Genomic DNA, 17990 nt, shown 5'->3' on the forward strand with positions numbered 1-17990 from the left:
ATCTGTAAAGTGTCTTGAGATAATTGGAATGACATGCAGCAAAGGACTGCAGGTCGGAGTCAAACCCGCGGCCGCTGCATCAAGGAGTAAACCTCTATATATGTGCGTCTGCTTTACCAACTGAGCTAACCCGGCCATGAGACCATGGAATGTTAACATACGTTACTCAGCAACAGGTGAAAATGGGGGCAAGGTTGCGCGACTAAAGTTAAAATGAATAGAGGCGAGGAATGAGAAGCATATTGCCTGTATGTGTGAAAACAGCTTTATCTTGCGCATTTTTTATTTATATATATATATATATAGTATAATTATATAATTTGTCATTCTTTCAGGGGGGGTGGGGGGACGTTTTGGGGGGCCGCGAGTAACATGATTAAACACAAATGATCCAAATATCCTGTGATTGATCTGGTGGGAATGCTGCAATGTCAATATTTTATTTTGACACACAAAAAAAAAATTAAGTTTAATACCAATATTGCAATGATTAATAAGCTGTGTCATATGGCAGCTGTAAATAAAAAGTGATAAATGAAGAACCCTTGCTTTTTAACAGCTTTTTGTCATGGTATGATGTATGTGCAGAGTCACTGGCAGGCTGGGGAAATTTTCTCTGTGCTCACTTAAATCTCAGTTTTTAGTTTCACTGTCAGTGAAGTACATTTTTCATGTGACAGTGACATTTTGGGTGTAGTTAAACTTTTGAAATGAAAGATATCTCGAGTTGGTGTCTTTTGTCAATGACAATAAAAACGAAATTAAAGCTGTTCTCTAGTAATTCTGGACCAAACCCAAAGTAATATAGATATCTAGGTACTGTTTAGATGTAGGCGTGACATGCACCCAGAGTTTAAGCTGTTACAGCTATGTTGCTGGTATCATGGTTTTTGACTTCAAATGTGACATATGTTAAGTTATCGCCACTCCTGAGGAAGACCCTGACCGAGCCCTGTGACCCACCTGGTTATCTGCTGCTGCAGTGCCTCCAGCCTCTTCTCTAAATCCACCTTCTGCCTCCCACAGATGACGGGTTGAGGAGGAGGACAGTGGGGGGAGGAGGGCAGGTCAAAGAGCTGCTGGGTGGGAGACACCTCCTCGGGACTCTCTAAGCCCCAAAACGTAAAGATGTTGGACGCTCCTGAGAATGACCCGGTCAACACACAGATACACAGTGAGACACACAGAGCCAGGTGCAGCTGTATGGAAGTAAATCACTTTCATTGGATTTTAAAATTAAAAAGCCATTGAATTTCTAGCACTGAATATTTATGCATTGAAATTATGTACCTTAATGTTTTCCCTCTGAATTTTACCCTTCAAATTTTCACCTTCATTTTTCTAAGTTCATGAATTCAGAATCAAAAATTCAACGTAAAACAATTCAATATGCCAAATTCAGATGCAAAATACAATGTATTCAACTAATGTATTTTCAAATTGCTCAAATTCAACAGGCCAAATTCAGCTGCAAAATCTAATGTTTAAAATTCAGTGTTAACATCCGGGAACCCAAGGAAAAGCAATCAATTCTAGAATCTAGATCGGGAGTTTGCCATAGTAGCTGCAGCCAACAACTGGAAACCTTTTACTGTTCCGTCTGCTATTTCAGCACTAAATTCACTTTTGAGACTTTATGCAAGAAATCAACTGTGTAGAGTTCGAATATGGGCAGTTTTACGAAAATGTATGGCCAATTGCACATTTACTCCGATGTTGTCGGACTTGAGAAGCTCCATTTTGATGTGACAGCCAGCTATTGGCAGCCTGGATCGCCGGCCGGCCGGCCAGGGATACTCACAGACCCCGCTGTCAGCTGGAGCTCTCTCAATAGACTCATGGACGAGAGGTGTTTATTTCCTCAATCTTTTACATTTTATTTACATGAACAAAACCGTTAGTTTTAAAAGTTCTGTTGTCATTCAGGTCTGATAATGCCTCTCTGAACACTGGTCTGCCCTATAGTTGTACATTAGTGTTATGTGGAAACATATTTTTATATACAGCCTACATGCCCAGAGACAACAGATGGGAATTATCATTGTGGTAGCCTATAACTGGTGCAATACATTTATTGTGTCTGTTTTAAGCCAATGAATTAAAATGATAAACTTTGGTGTCTCCCCTTAAGTATAAATAACATATGCCAGTATTTATTATTTACACATACAGTAGGCTATGTTAAGACGTGCCCTTTCAGATGCTGCTCTCCTATGCTTGACTCTTGCTCTGGCTGCCCAGCAAGCTCGTAAACGTTAGGCCCGCAATCGCTTGTGGAGCTTTACAACTCAGAGCAGATAACCACAGGTTGCCGTTTATCTTATAATGGATAATTGTTTTTTCTTATTTAAACAAATGACTGAGGAAATAAACTTGTCCATGAGTCTATTGAGAGACTTCCAGCTGACAGCGGGGTCTGTGAGCATTCCTGGCCGGCCAGCGAGCGAGCGATTTCGGCTGCCACCAACTGGCTGTCACGTCAGAATGGAGCTTCTCAAGTTGGAGCAAATGTGCAAAACTGCCCATATTCGAACTCTGCACAGTTGATTTTCTCGCATAAAAAAGCCTAAAGTGAATTTAGTGGTGAAATAGCAGACGAAAATTGGAAAAAGTTTCCAGTTGTTGGCTGCAGCTACTATTATACACTCCCGATCTAGATTCTAGAATTGATTGCTTTTCCTTGGGTTTCCGGATGTTAACACTGAATTTTAAACATTACATTTTGCAGCTGAATTTGAGCAAGTTGAAAATATATTAGTTGGATTTTATACGTTGTATTTTGCATCTGAATTTGGTATATTTAATTTTTTTACGTTGAATTTTTGATTCTGAATTTATGAATGAGAAAGATAAAGGTGTAAAATTCAGAGGCAAAATATTCAGGTACATCATTTTAATAAATAAATAAATATTCAGTGCTAGAAATTCAATGGCTTTTTAATTTCAAAATCCGATGAAACGGATTTACTTCCATACAGCTGTTACCACTATACACTGCATTTTGGCTGTTTCATGTATCTGTGCCTTGAATGCATCTTTGCACTTGCCTGTGAAAGGCTTCCAGGTCTTCTCTCTCCTATCTGTGTCGGGGCATGTTGCATTGTTTGTGGCACTAGCATCAATCATGGAGGTCCCCTCTGAATCCTCTTCTTCATCATCACTGGAGAACACAGACACACAAGAACCTTGGGTTTCTGAGACAATTAATTGTACAGCATTACTGTTTCATCAAGGCGATTTTTATTGACACACGTGTGCTTGTGGTCTTGTCTGGCAAAGGAACAGAGATGAGACAGAGCTAGTCGAAGGCGCAGGAGACAACCTCTCCGACAGCTCCAGTCTGAACGCGCTGGAAGCGCAGCACAATGCGATGGCTGATGTTTTCAGGGAGGAGGTAGAAAAATGACATTGTACCCTGGTGGGCTTCGAAGTGCAAGAGGGACTTGAGGGTCTGGGGGGGGGGGGTGTCGTGTCGGTGTCTTGAAGGTGTTTTTTTAAAAACGTAATAAATACCGGCTCATTTACATTGACTCAGGAACTTTCTTTCTAGCAATCATTGATTGTGTAATCGTTGTTGTGATTTGCAGGGGTAGTGAAATGCTTTACATGCAATTCAAAAAGTGTAATTGACAGTGTAGTGTAATTCAGAGACAGTCATATTGCAATACAACTAATTACTTAATGTCACGATTGTTTCTGTTTGTGTTTCCTGTTTTATTTTGTAGTCTGTGGTCCTCCCTAGTCTTCTCTTGTGTTTTCCCGCCTGTTTGATTGTTCTGCCCCGCCCTGATTTGTGTCACCTGTTTCTTGTTAGTCCTTGTTAACCTGTGTATTTAGTCTTTGTCTTGTGTGGGAGCATTTCGTTTCTGTTGCTGGCCGGAGGGTTCAAGGTCTGTCATGTTCTATGCTGTTGTGACTTTATATTATTTGTCTTGTTTTCCCTGTTTTGTTTCCTGCCCGAATTACTTTTGTTGTAGTTTTGCCTGCTCCTTCCAGGACACTTTTGTTTGTTTGTACTTTGTTTTTGTTTAATAAATTATCAAGCTCTATTCACTTTGCCCGCTCACTGCATTTGGGTTCAAGCCCCATTGTGACAACTTACTAAATGACAGCAACTGTAAATCTAAAACTCGCCCAACACTGTCATTTTCCAAACCATTATTTCAAGGTAAAACTATTGTAATTTGGGGCACGGTGCGTCAGCGGCGGCCCTCTGCTGCATGTTGCCCCCCCCCCGTTTTATCAAGGCGTTGTTTATTGACACAGGTGTGCTTGTTGTCTTGTCTGGCAAAGGAACAGATGACACAAAGCTAGTTGAAGGCCCAGGAGACAACTTCTCCGACAGCTCCAGTCTGAACGGCGATGGCTGAAGACCTTTTTGACCACATAGACTGGCACATGCAGTTGAAATGGCAAGAACTGGAGAGGTGCCTGACCGTGGCGGGCACCGTCAGAGGAAATGCTCCCCAGGAGCCCCATTTGTCCTGACCCCCCCGTCCCCACATCCTTCAGAAGACGCATCACAGCCACCTCCACCTATCGCTGTCCCACAACAACCAGCTCTATCTCTTGCAGAGCTCCCTCCTGACATTGCTGCCCTGATGGAGCTTTTTTTTAAATTTTATTTTAAGGCACTCTGGACAGGAGAGGTTATCGGCGCTGCAGAATTCCTTTTTCCTGTGGAAAATGGAAGAGCTCGTAATCACAGGTATGCCTACTTTAAATACATGATGGCCTGAGACAGCATTATTTGCCATCAACAAGTCATTTAAACACTTATTAATTTTTAGACACCAAGAACGTAATGGCGAAGTCGGCTGCCATCGAACAGCATGGATTGGAGCTCAAGTTATGGTTGCCTACGTGGGCACCCAGAGGAGCAGCAAGTCTTAAAGAATTCCTAGCAGAGAAAATAAAGACGGTCCTTAAAAAGAGGAGGCGCCTGCATTGATAGAGGCTGAGCTCAAAGCCAAACTGCAAAAAAGGTTACAAACTGATTAATTTGCTTTTTTTATTTTTAATATTTTTTGGGCCCTTTCCCCCTATTATAGTGACAGTGGATAGTCATTAAAGGGGAGAGATGGGGGACATGCAAATTGTAATGGCAGAAGTATTTTCCTATGTTGTGTCAGCTTTTAGGCGCCGCTGCATCACCTCCTTCAGCTGGAGAGTTTGCTTCTGCGTTTGTGGGCTCACAGTTTTATGTAAAGAATGGTCTGGTATCTCCCTCCTCCCCAGATAACATTCTCTCTGTGTACCGTTCCACATGCACTGAAATCCTAGACTCTGTTGCCCCTCATCGGATTAAATCTATTAAACCTAAGGCAGACCCTTGGCTAAATGACACCACAAGGGCCCTTAGGCAACATTGCAGACAAGCTGAACGAAGATGGAAGAAGGACAATTTACATGTATCACTGGGTTTATTAAGGGACAGTCTAGCCACATACCAGAAGGCTGTGAAGGTGGCAAAGATGCAGCATCTCTCCTCTGTCATAGCCGGCAGTTGCCATGAACCCAGAGTGTTATTTAGTGTAATAAACTGTTGTGAATCCACGCACCTCTGCTCTGACAGATATTTCAATCATGACATGTGAGAAATTTCTGTTATTTTATTGACAAAATAGCATCTGTCAGAAAAAAAGCCAGTGGTAATTTTAAATTGCTGCTACTTGGGAATTTAAGCCAGTTTCTCTGACGTTACTTAGTGAGGTGGTACAACACATGAAAACTACCAACTGTCCCTTAGACATTGTTCCCGCCAGAATGGTGAAGGGGGTTTTTAATAGCACCATTGTGTTGAGTCTTTTTTTTAAATTCTTGTCTTAGTTTAGGCTCTGTCCCAGCTGCCTTAAACATGCTGTGGTCAGGCCCCTACTTAAGAAGCCTAATCTTGACCCCACAGTGTTGTCCAATTTTATACCAGTCTCTCATCTGCCTTTTCTGTCAAAGGTTTTGGAAAAAGTTGTTTTTATACAGTTACAAGCCTTTTTACAGCAGAACTGTGTTTGAAAAATTTCAATCTGGTTTTCGATCACCACAGTACTGAGTCTGCACTGTTGAGAGTACATAATGATATTGCCTTGTCAGTAGATGCCGGGAATCCTACCGTTTTAGTGCTCACAGCAGCTTTTGACACAGTGGACCATGCAGTCCTCCTCTCTCGCCTTGAACATTGTGTAGGCATCAGAGGCTCGGCTCTTAAATGGTTTAGCTCCTATTTGGCAAATAGGAGCTTTTCTGTCATGATTGGTGACCTCTCCTCATCAGCTGCTCCTCTCTCTTGTGGGGTACCCCAGGGCTCAATTCTTGGTCCCATTCTGTTTTCTTTATACATGTTCCCTTTAGGGGCTATTATAGGAAAGCATAACCTGTCATTTCATTGTTACGCAGATGATTTGCAAATCTATTTGCCTATGAAAGCTAATGACAGTGTTGCACTAAATTCCCTGCTTAGTTGTATCGCTGATATTAAGTTGTGGCTTTCAGAAAACTTTCTTAAATTGAATGAAGATAAAACGGAGTATTATTTTCAGTTCTTCAGCCACGCAAGATGGTCCAGCTTTGAATCTGGGAGCTCTGGCATCCTACACTAGGTCATCTGTCAAAAACTTGGGGGTTACTTTTGATTGCAGCATGAAATTTGACAAGCAGATCAGTAATGTTAGAATGAGCTTTTTCCAGCTTCGTCTCTTGGAGTATGAAGAACAAGCGAGGAAGAAAGTGAAAATGATAGTCATGAACAGGCATGATCTAGAAAAGGCGATCCATGCTCTTATCAGTTCAAGATTGGATTACTGTAATGCTCTTTATATTGGTCTGAATCAAACCTCCATCTCACGTCTTCAACTTGTACAAAATGCTGTTGCTCACTTTTTAACAAATACATCTAGACGTGCACATATTACTCCCGTTCTCCACACTCTACATTGGCTCCCTGTGCATTTTAGAATAGATTTTAAGATTTTGTTGTTTGCTTTTAAGGCCTTAAATGGTCTGGCCCCGGAGTATTTGTCTGAAATTTTAACTTTGCGTGAGCACAACCGGTCATTGCGTTCTTCAAATCAGCAAGTTTTAGAAGTGCCTAGGTCAAGGTTTAAACGTAGGGGTGATCAGGCTTTTGCAGTTGCTGCCCCGAGACTCTGGAACAAGTTACTCCCTGATATTCGCACTAGCACTATGTAGCTCTTTTTAGGTCCAAACTCAAAACGTATCTGTTCCGTCTGGCCTTTAATACGTAGCAGTGGTGTGACAATTTCATTCTTTTGTTTCTGTGTAACCTTTTCTGATTTTACTGTTTTCTATGTTCATTCTTTCTATTGTATGACATGTGTTTCTGATGTTAAGCACTTTGGATACCTGCTGGTTTTTGTAAAGTGCTGTATAAATACATTTTGATTGATTGATGTTGTGTCTAAGTGACTGATAAGAACAACAATTTTTCACATTGGTCCAGTATTAAGCGAGATCTCGGCAGTGGCAAAACGAGCTTCAATGTAAGTTAATAGGGCAATTATCCAGCTTACCTTCACAAAAGTGCTATTTTTCCACGGACAGGCTCAGATTAATATTCCAAGTGTCTGACAACGTTAAGGGATAAGGATCCCTTCAGAGATAGACCTTTAAAACCTCTTTGAGACCTGTTTAACCAGAAACAGCTCTGAAGTCGCTAGCGCAAAACCCACCAGACTCAATTTTTAAAAAGCAATACTTTTTTACATATTTTCACATGTAAATCGGTATTACTATTTGTTTATTTCAACCAAAACTAGAGTTGTGATGGTTGGAAAAGTGGAAAGACGACCCAAAATGGCTTCACAGTTTTATTTTGTTTCTTTCGACTTTGAAGGAGGTGTATTTTACTATGCTAAAATGAATGTTTATTTATGTGGAGTCTGGTGGGTTTAGCGAAAGCAATTTCATCAGAAACATGGGAAAATAGGGTCCAGGTTTAAAAAAAACAAAAAACTGTAGTTAACCTTTTAATGAATGAATGTTTTATGGGAGGGAAAGTCTTACAGTGTACGTTGATGATCGTCTCCGGCACGCTGCTGCTGTCTATTTCCACATGTGTAGGCAGCACTCTGTCTCCCCGCTGACATGGTGTCACCTGCAGCTACAGAAAAACAGTCACTGTGAGTTTGCAACCTGAAGAAATTAACAAAGTTCAGAAGCTGACTAAGAATAAAAACAAATAGTGGTGCAAGCAGCACAAAACTGATTTAACATCACAGGGTCAAAGTAAATCTCAAATCTTTGCTATTAAGTCCCAGCTCAAATCCAAGTTCTAAACTTTGAGTGAGTTATAACCCAAATCATTATGCACCCTTGAACCAATTTAATGCATGTTAAAATCTGATTAAGATTCAAAAGATTTATTTGTTGCATAACTTCAATATGTTCAGTGTAATGTGGGGGTGGCATACTCTACAGAATGTGCCAACTGGCTGTGTAGTAATAATGATTAGAATAAGAACACTAGAAGGTGATGGTGGAGTGGAAGGGCGTGCATGAGTGAGCTCTGCACTAGGGCCTGTCAGTCAAAGTTATATTGAACTTAATTTACATTGGAATGATTCATTGAAAAGGATACCTATTGTGCGAATCAACAGTTTATAAACTGGGCTGAACATTATCTTTTGGAAGATGCAGGAGTGTGTTTTTGGTACTCTGCGCGAAAAGTTTGACCGCAAGTGGAACAATGGCAGGTGAAAACACAATGGAAGCTATACTCCGTGCAATCGAAGACCACAAACAGGAGGTTCTTTCAAATATCCAAGCACTAGACAAGAAAGTAAATCAGCTTGACAGAGAAAAATATAGAAATGCAACAAAGAGTGAGTAAAGCCGAAGATGACGTAGCAGATGCGCTTAAACGCATTCATGTACTGGAGAAAAACACGGCCTTGCTACAATCAAAGGTGGACTACATGGAAAATAAAAGCATTCCGGAGGGATCCGAAGGAACGAATGATAACTTTCCTGCGATGCCGGATTCCTGATCTACTCGGGAAGGAAAACTTCACAGAGCCACCCTGCATGGAGACGAGCCATCGGCTCAGTGGGCTCAACTTCTAATGGTTCACCTTTAAACGCAGGACCGCTAGAAAGAACGACTAGTCCCGACATATACTTAGACTGCTTTTATTCTATAGACCTTCAACAATTAATGTTAAAGATATCCTCAGCTAAGCCATCTACCTGTCTACCGCAGTCATTTAAAATAGCCGTGATAAAACCTCTTCTGAAAAAAAACACCCTCGATCCTGAGGTCTTAGCAAACTATAGACCTATATCTAACCTTCCCTTTCTATCCAAGATCCTTGAGAAGGTAGTTGCTAATCAGTTATGTGATTTTCTAAATAGCAGTTTATTTGATGACTTTCAATCAGGATTTAGAAAGCATCATAGCACAGAGACTGCACTGGTGAAAATTACTAACGACCTTCTAACTGCTGCAGACAAAGGACTTGTCTCCATTCTTGTTTTACTAGATCTTAGTGCTGCATTTGACACTATTGACCATACAATCCTGTTACAGAGATTGAAACTTAGTTGGCATTAAAGGAATCACTCTAAGCTAGTTTAAGTCCTATTTCTCTGATCGATCTCAATCTGTTAATGTTAACGATAAATCCTCCAAGTACGCTAAAGTTAGCCATGGCGTTCCTCAAGGCTCAGTGCTTGGACCAATTCTATTCTTATATGTGCTTCCTCTTGGTAATATTATTAGGAAACACTCCATTAACTTTCACCGTTATGCGGATGACACCCAATTATACTTGTCAATCAAACCAGACAGCTAGCTAAACTTCAAGCGTGCATTAAAGATATAAAATCCTGGATGACCTATAATTTTTTGATGTTAAAGTTATTGTGCTGGGCCCTAAACACCTCCGAACCTCATTATCTAAAGACATAGCTACTCTGGATGATATTGCCCTGGCCTCCAGCACTACTGTCAGAAATCTAGGAGTTATTTTTGATCAGGATATATCCTTTAACGCCCATCTAAAACAAACTTCAAGAACAGCCTTTTTTCATCTTCGTATCATTGCCAAAATTAGGAATATCCTGTCTCAAAACGATGCTGAAAAACTAGTCCATGCAATTGTTACTTCCAGACTGGACTATTGTAATTCCCTACTGTCAGGTTGCTCAAATAAGTCCCTTAAGACTCTCCAGCTGATCCAGAATGCTGCAGCACGTGTTCTCACAAGAACTAAGAAAAGATCATATTTCTCCTGCATTAGCTTCTCTGCATTGGCTTCCAGTAAAATCCAGGATTGAATTTAAAATCCTTCTCCTGACCTACAAAGCTCTAATGGTCAAGCACCATCATATCTAGAAGAGCTCCTAATACCTTATTGTCCCACTAGAGCACTGCGCTCCCAGAATGCAGAGTTACTTGTGGTACCTAGAGTCTCTAAAAGCAGAATGGGAGCCAGAGCCTTCAGTTATCAGGCTCCTCTCGTATGGAACCAGCTCCCAATCTGGGTTCGGGGGGCAGAAACTGTCACCGCATTCAAGAATGAACTTAAAACTCTCCTATTTGATAAAGCTTATAGTTGGGGAGTGAGGAGTTGCAGCGTCCGCCTAACCAGGCCCACCTGCTTCTCTTCATAGTCATCAGATTAATAATATAACAAAAGTAGAGGGAGGCAGGCCAGCACAGCCCGATCCGGCAGGGGAGAGTTCCAAGCCCGAACAGGCTACCTCTCCTTTGACCCGTCTCTCTTAGTTACGCAGTTATAGTTCTAGACTGCCGGGGGAATTCCTTCCTTTGACACACTGAGCTGCTCTCTCCTCTCCCTTTCTATTACCATTTGTGTGTATCCCATCCCAGAAATGCTTGTTATTAATCCTAGCTTCTGGGGAGTTTACTCCCCCGAGTCCTTATGTTTTTTCACCCAGCGTATTTCCTTGGAGAACGTTGGCACCAAGATCCTGGTTGCAGCTGTCACGGTGGTCCTGCTGCACTCCCTGCTAAGCCATGCTGCGTCATGCTGAACACTGCTGCTTCCTGCTACGTTCATCCATGCTCTGCTGGTCCACGCTACTGATATTACATGAACTACTACGACTACCATTTGAAGTCACTGTTCCATTATTAATGTGACTATTATTGCCACTGTTCATCACAGCCCCAACTGGCACCGTCAGACACCGCCTACCAAAAGCCTGGGTCTGTCCGAGGTTTCTTCCCAAGAGGGAGTTTTTCCTCGCCACCGTCACATTGCTTGCTCTTGAGGGAATTACTGTAATTGTTGGGGCTTTGTAAATTATAGAGTGTCTCGAGATAACTCGTGTTATGATTTGATACTATAAATAAAATTGAATTGAACTGAACAGGACCGCCACATCGAAGCGACCTCGGCCCATCATTGTGAAATTCCTTAACTACCAGGATAAGATGAAGATCCTTTGGCTGGCACGTGAGAAAAGAGAGCTCCGGTTCAAAGATAACAGAGTTCACCTCTTCCCCGACTTCAGCGAAGCAGTGCAATCCAAACGCAGGGCTTTCCTGCTGGTGAAACAGAAACTCCAGAAACTAAGAATACGGTATGCTGTGATCTTCCCAGCAATATTATCTATTGAACATGATGGTATTCAATCGAGGTTTTATTCACCAGAAGAGGCAGAGATCTATGTAAATAGAATACAGGTCAGTGAACCTGCTTCACCTACAATATGACAGGGTTCTATTGGTGTGTAGTATTAGACCCTCGTGCGAACCATTGATAAAGTAATCAGTTTGTTTGGTTTTCCTCTTCTTTTTATTTGTATTTTGGAAAATATTAGTTCTTGCTTGAATTATGTTGCGTTAGGGGGCTCCATAGCGCCCCCTAACGTGCCCCCTACTCTGTCTAACTACTCCTGAGGCGTGAGTCCAATCGGCACAAAAACTTTCATACAGACTCGGAGGACCCTCGTGACAAAGAGTTATCAAAAGAATTGTGATAGCTAAAACAATGCGCAAGTTATGGAGAACCAACTTCCTGTAGGTGGGTGTGGAAACAGGAATGGCTGTATCTTGCCAATGGCTATTCCGATGGACACAAAACTTAAAACTGTTGTTCCTCCTGTGCCAATGAGGCTGTGTGCCAAATATGGCGTCAATTGGCCTTTAGATGGCGCGGTTTTAATTTCTGTAATTAATTAGCAAATTCGCTTTGAGCAAAACCTCCTTTTTTAACTCCTCCAAGAGCGTGAGTCTCATCTGCACAAAAATGTGCACGTAGACTCGGTGGACCCTCATGACAAAAACATATCAAAAGAATTTTGATAGCTAACACAATGCGCAAGTTACAGAGGACCAACTTCCTGTAGGGGGCTGTCGAAACAGGAAGTTGCATATCTTACCAAGACTTATTCCGATTGCCACCAAGCATGACAAAGTTGTTCCGCATAGGGGCTTGACCATCCATGCCAAATTTAGAGTGAATCGGCCATTAGATGGCGCTGTTAGAATTTCTTTTATTAATTATTCACATTGCGATATATGGGAAACCTACTTTGTCTAACTCCTCCTTGGCCGTGAGTCCAATCTGCACGAAAACTTGTATATATACACTCGATGGACCCTCGCGACTAAAAGTTATCAAAAGAATTTTGATAGCTAACACAATGCGCAAGTTATGGAGGAACAACTTCCTGTAGGTGGGTGTCGAAACATGAACGGTTCTATCTTAGCAAAAGTTATTCTGATTTACATGAAACTTAGAATGTGTGGTCTACATATGATGTTGCATTTGCCAGTACCCCCCGGGGCAAGAAGCGAGGGCCCGTCCTCGCTGCTTGCAGCTTTAATTTTGTTTTTGTTTTTTCTATGTTATAAATGAGTTAGGTTTATTTATGTATGTTATCAACAGAGCAGTGCCTTGTAAATTATTTTATATAGTGTGGTTGAATATAAGCATCAGTAAAATATATAAAATGTAATCCCTCATGTCATTCAATTATTCCATTTTAACCTTATCCTGGAACATCAAAGGGTGCAAACATCCCATAAAGAGGAATAAAATCTTGTCTTACTTGAAAAAAGAGAAAGTATCTATTGGACTGTTACAGGAGACATCTAACAAAGGCTGAACACTCAAAATTAAAGAACAAGAGGAGAAATTGGGTTGGGCAAGTATTTTCTGCCTCATAACAGCAAAAGTAGGGGAGTTACTATTTTAATTAATAAGGACCTTGCACTAAAAGTCGAGCATTGTCAATCTGATCCAGATGGTTGCTTTGTGTTTCTATACGGCTTTTTATATGGTGAAATGATAAGCATTTTAAATGTTTATGCTGCACCAGATATCCATTGGAATCTATTTACAAAATTAACTTTATTTCTTGTACAATATAGTGCCCCTAATGTTATTGTTGGTGGTGAATGGAATTGTGTGTTAGATGGGAAATTATATAAGCATCCTACCAATCTATCAACATTCCAACTCATAGACAAAAAGCTATCCGTCAAATGTTAGATGAAGTTGGTTTGATAGATGCTTGGCGTTTGCTGAACCCAGATAATAAAGATTACAATACATTTTATTGTAATCCTCACAAGTCTTATTCTAGAATTGACTTTTCTTGTTCCACAATCTTCTATAGAACAAATTGATAAATGTAATATTGGATCTATTCATATATCAGACCATGCTCCAGTTTTTCTGGGTATGTGCATTTCATATAATAAGTTAAACAGACACAGCTGGAAATTTAATAGATCTATATTATCCGACTCAGATTTTTCTTCCATGGCTCAAAAAGAATTAAAAATGTTTATCCAGGAGAAGGATAATGAATACACAAATCCCTCAGACGTATGGGAAACAACTAAGGCTTATTTAAAGGGAATTATTATATTATATTGTTCAGCAAAAAAGAAAAAAATGTTGAAAGAACAGAAATGTCTTGAGCTGGAATTACAAAAAGCTGAATCTTAGCATAAACACAAAAGTTATAAGAACTAGAACTGCCCCAAACACAATCCTATCTCAGAATGCAAAAAAGGGTTTATTTAGACAACACAAGATATACAAATATGCTAATAGATCAGGGGGGTACTTAGCTAATCTTATAAGTAACAAATCTTCAAACAAATCTATTAATAAAATTAAGAATAAACATGGGAAGCTGCATTATACAAACATTGGAATTTGTAATGTATTTAATGAATTTTTTTCATCTTTGTATACATCAAAAACAGTGGATGATAAAATTAATTATTTTTTTCAATGTATAAAACTTCCTAAGGTATCTGATGATGATAGGATTAAGTGTGATCTGGATATGTCTTGTATGGAAGTTGAGGAGGTGATTAGGCTACTAGGATTAATTGTATTATACCAAAAATAGACCTTTTTCACGGCAGACATGTCATAATAGGAAAAGCACAGGTGTATTCAAAACCATTAATGATGACTTAGGAGAGGCCCTGGTATTGTGCACGCTAACTCACTGAAATAGCTTACTGGGACACTTGATGGAATTGAGCCATCGTTAAGGTTATCAATTTCAGCTGTGCTTTTCCTACTATGACAAGTCAAAATGTCTGCTGTGAAAAAGTTTCATTGTGAGACTGGCTTTGTCCAAAACAGGCAATCATATTCAAACATTAGGAGATTATTAGGTATCTTACAGTATTTTAAAATTCAGAAACTTAATGCATTAGTGGTATCATTTGATCATATAGAGTGGGATTATTTGTTTAAAACTTTAAAAAGGAGTATGCTTTCGGAGATGGGTTTGTTGAATGGGTAAAGTTGTTATATTCTGCACCACAAGCATCAATTTCTGTTATGGGGGTAATGTCTTCTCCTTTCTTTATAAGTAAAGGTACCAAACAAGGATGCCCTTTATCTCCTTTATTATTTTCATTAGCAATGGAACCTTTGGCGGAGATGATTAGATCTAGCTCCTCAGTTGCCGGTATTCAAACTAAAAAACAAATACACAAGATTTCACTGTATGCAGATGATGTTCTTTTATTTTTGAACAATCCTATTTCCTCCGTCTCAGTTGTTGTCCAGATAATAAATGAGTTTGGGGTGTTCTCTGGCTATAAAGTCAACTATGGAAAATCATTAGCTTTACTGCTAGGGAACTTGACTTGTTCTGAGCTATCGGGTTACATTCCTTTTCAGTTGTCTCCTAATGGGTTTAGATACTTGGGAATTAATATCTGTTGTATTTTCGATGATATGGTAAAAATGAATTTAGACCCAGTGGTGAACGAAATTCTAAAAAATCTTCAAAGATGGAGCCCTTTGTTAATATCATTACTTGGCAGAGTTGCCATCATTAAGATGAATGTCTTACCCAGGCTATTATATACATTGCAGATGCTACCCAATAATGTTCCAGTTAAGTTTTTTAAATCACTACATAGTTTGATAAGTAAATTTATATGGAAGGGCAAGCGCCCAAGATTTAAATTGGAGAAACTGTAGTTACCAAGGGACAAAGGGGGGTTAGCACTGCCAAATATAATGTATTATCACTGGGCCTCACAAATAAGATATATTACTGAATGGTTAAATAATGCTAATTCCACATTTCTGGATTTTGAAAATATTGGATGTGAACCGGTTTTGTCAGATTTGCCCTTTATAAATAATGCAATCTCACTACAGGGAATGAAAGATAATTTTATTGTTAGAAATACTCTTAAAACATTTAATCAACATGGAATACGTAGACACTTTGGGATTAAAAATCAACTCTCTGTTCTGGTGCCTATTGTTTGCAATCCTGATTTTGAATTGTCTTGTTTAGATGTGGTTTTAAAACATTGAATGATGCTGTATCTTTCAAATACAAGATCTTTTCTCAGATGGGATTCTAAAATCTCTCTCAACTCAAGAACTGAATTTGAGCGCCCTCAAACACAATTTTTTCGTTATTTACATCTTAGGAGCTATATCCATTCTATACCAACATATGAGTGGCTCGAGCATGAATCCGCTTGAAAATATACTATTAAAGGCTTCTTCCTTAAAGAAGAAAGTTTTAAGTTATATTTACTCTCAAATATTTGTCAACACCCGTACGATTAATAGTAAAACTTTCTGGACAGGGTGGACAAAGGTACAAAGAAAGGTGAATATGAAAAAACAAACAATTAACTCTTCAAACATGCAACTTACACTCAAAAAATAAACTTGGACATGTGTTTGATTAGCAGTTTTTTTAAATGATTCATTCTGGTCTGTAAAACTTGATTAAAAAAAATTCTGATGAATTTTATATATATATATATATACACACACACACACACACACACACACACACACACACACACACACATATATATACACACACACAGATCAATGCAATGAGAAGTGGATTCATCAAAACAAAGACCACGTGTACTGTCAGCTATTAAGCATGTTCCACGCCCTTGACCGGCAGCTGATTGTACAAACGCGTCACGTGTGTCTGGCTGCTCCCGAATTTCAAAACCGACCATAATGACAGCTCGTTTGGAATACGATTTCGTATTTTACAAAAATCGTTCACTGAAACTTGTTTCTGAAAGCATTTTAAGCGAGAAATAGGCCATACAGTTTCTGAATCTGTCTGTTTTTTTTTATCAACAAAGGTTAGTTTAAAAGATGACAGATTTTGAGAGGGGGTGAGCCGAGCGACCGCTACTCCTTTGCATAACGTTGGTTGGATTCAACTGATTCAAGTACATGAAGATGAGCAGGCGACTCGACGCTAGCAGAATGCATTGCACGGCTGCTCTTATAGAAATGGGAAGTGGGGACATGACGCAGACATCTGACACAAATTGACTACAGTTGCATCGTTTCCCATCCTCCATCCACGTGTAAATAGTACATATATTTAAACATGAATTTATTTAATTTAGCCTGATGAGTGATAATTCATTGACCCTTGTGAGACATTTCTCAGTGCAATTGTTTTCTCTAGGCCTAACGTTACATTATAATTTGTGTCTCGTTTCTCAGTTAGCTAACGCTAGCTAGTTAAGGTTGACGTTAGCTCAACTACGTCTTGCTAGGTTATAATTTACACCCGGGTACATTATTTCTCGTAATATCTTTTTTTGCATGTAATAAGAAATGGCGATAAATAAATAATGCGTACAACCAACCAAAATGATTTTTTCTGCCTCCAACCTAAGATTAGATCATAAGTATGATGATTTTCTTGGTATTACATTTTCACTGGTCAGTCATGGAATTCATTTGGCAATTCTTAAAATTATTGATTTCATTATCTCTATTTGGGTTAATATAATTTTTTCTTTTCTTTTTAAATTAAATATGCTCCTCTGCATTAAGTTGAGTAACATCTGTTAAGTGTAACTACATATACTGAAATGCCTTTTTGCAACATAAATATTGCTTATGTTTAACATTTTAAGTGTTTCTTTTTGTAACCAAAAATTCTTCTGAAATGTATTTTAATTATTTTATTTCTACAGGCAAGTCATTTAGAAAAAGTTCTGTCCCCATGCTCTGAGACGTGTATGTACCTCGTGAAATACATGGGACGTTAATATTTTGTTATCACATTGTTCGTTTTTCCTGGTGCCATATGTACTCACATCAACATTAGAGAATTAGTGATTTAGCTGAAATGCTTTATTTTTGCCAACTGAAATCACTTTCTGTTGCAGTTCAGGGAATTAAAGGACCCAAATGCAGGGAGAAGCAGGCAGGCAGGAGAAGGTTGAAGTTGAGGATTTATTGATTAAACACAAAAATCAACCAAGGGAGACCTGGGAGTAGCATCAGGCAAAAACCAATTCCAAAAAATGAAGACAAAAGGCATCCAAACAAGCAAGGGAGTAAAACAGGAACAAACAGAAACAAACAAGAGTTGACACAGACACTCACAAACTAACCAGACAAGGACACAGAACGATCTGACAAGAGACAAAGGGAACACAGAGGCTAAATACATGAGGTAATGAGCAAACCAGGAACAGGTGAGACAGCAGGTGAAACACATTAGGGGAGACA

At 39.5% G+C, this 17990-nt stretch overlaps 1 protein-coding gene across 2 annotated transcripts in view; it reads right to left on the reverse strand.

The window, feature by feature from the left end:
- LOC120568974 (potassium voltage-gated channel subfamily H member 6-like) overlaps positions 1 to 17990 on the reverse strand; it is a 118701-nt gene that overhangs the window by 16521 nt on the left and 84190 nt on the right. For both annotated transcript variants that reach the window (XM_039816749.1, XM_039816748.1), the window contains exons 19-21: positions 8020 to 8116; positions 3048 to 3160; positions 964 to 1141 (exon numbers count right to left, since the gene is read on the reverse strand). In XM_039816749.1, the coding sequence (XP_039672683.1) occupies positions 964 to 1141; positions 3048 to 3160; positions 8020 to 8116 (388 nt within the window). The remainder of the gene's footprint in view (positions 1 to 963; positions 1142 to 3047; positions 3161 to 8019; positions 8117 to 17990) is intronic.

Source organism: Perca fluviatilis, chromosome 11 (assembly GCF_010015445.1).
Source record: "Perca fluviatilis chromosome 11, GENO_Pfluv_1.0, whole genome shotgun sequence".
Lineage (NCBI taxonomy): Eukaryota > Metazoa > Chordata > Actinopteri > Perciformes > Percidae > Perca > Perca fluviatilis.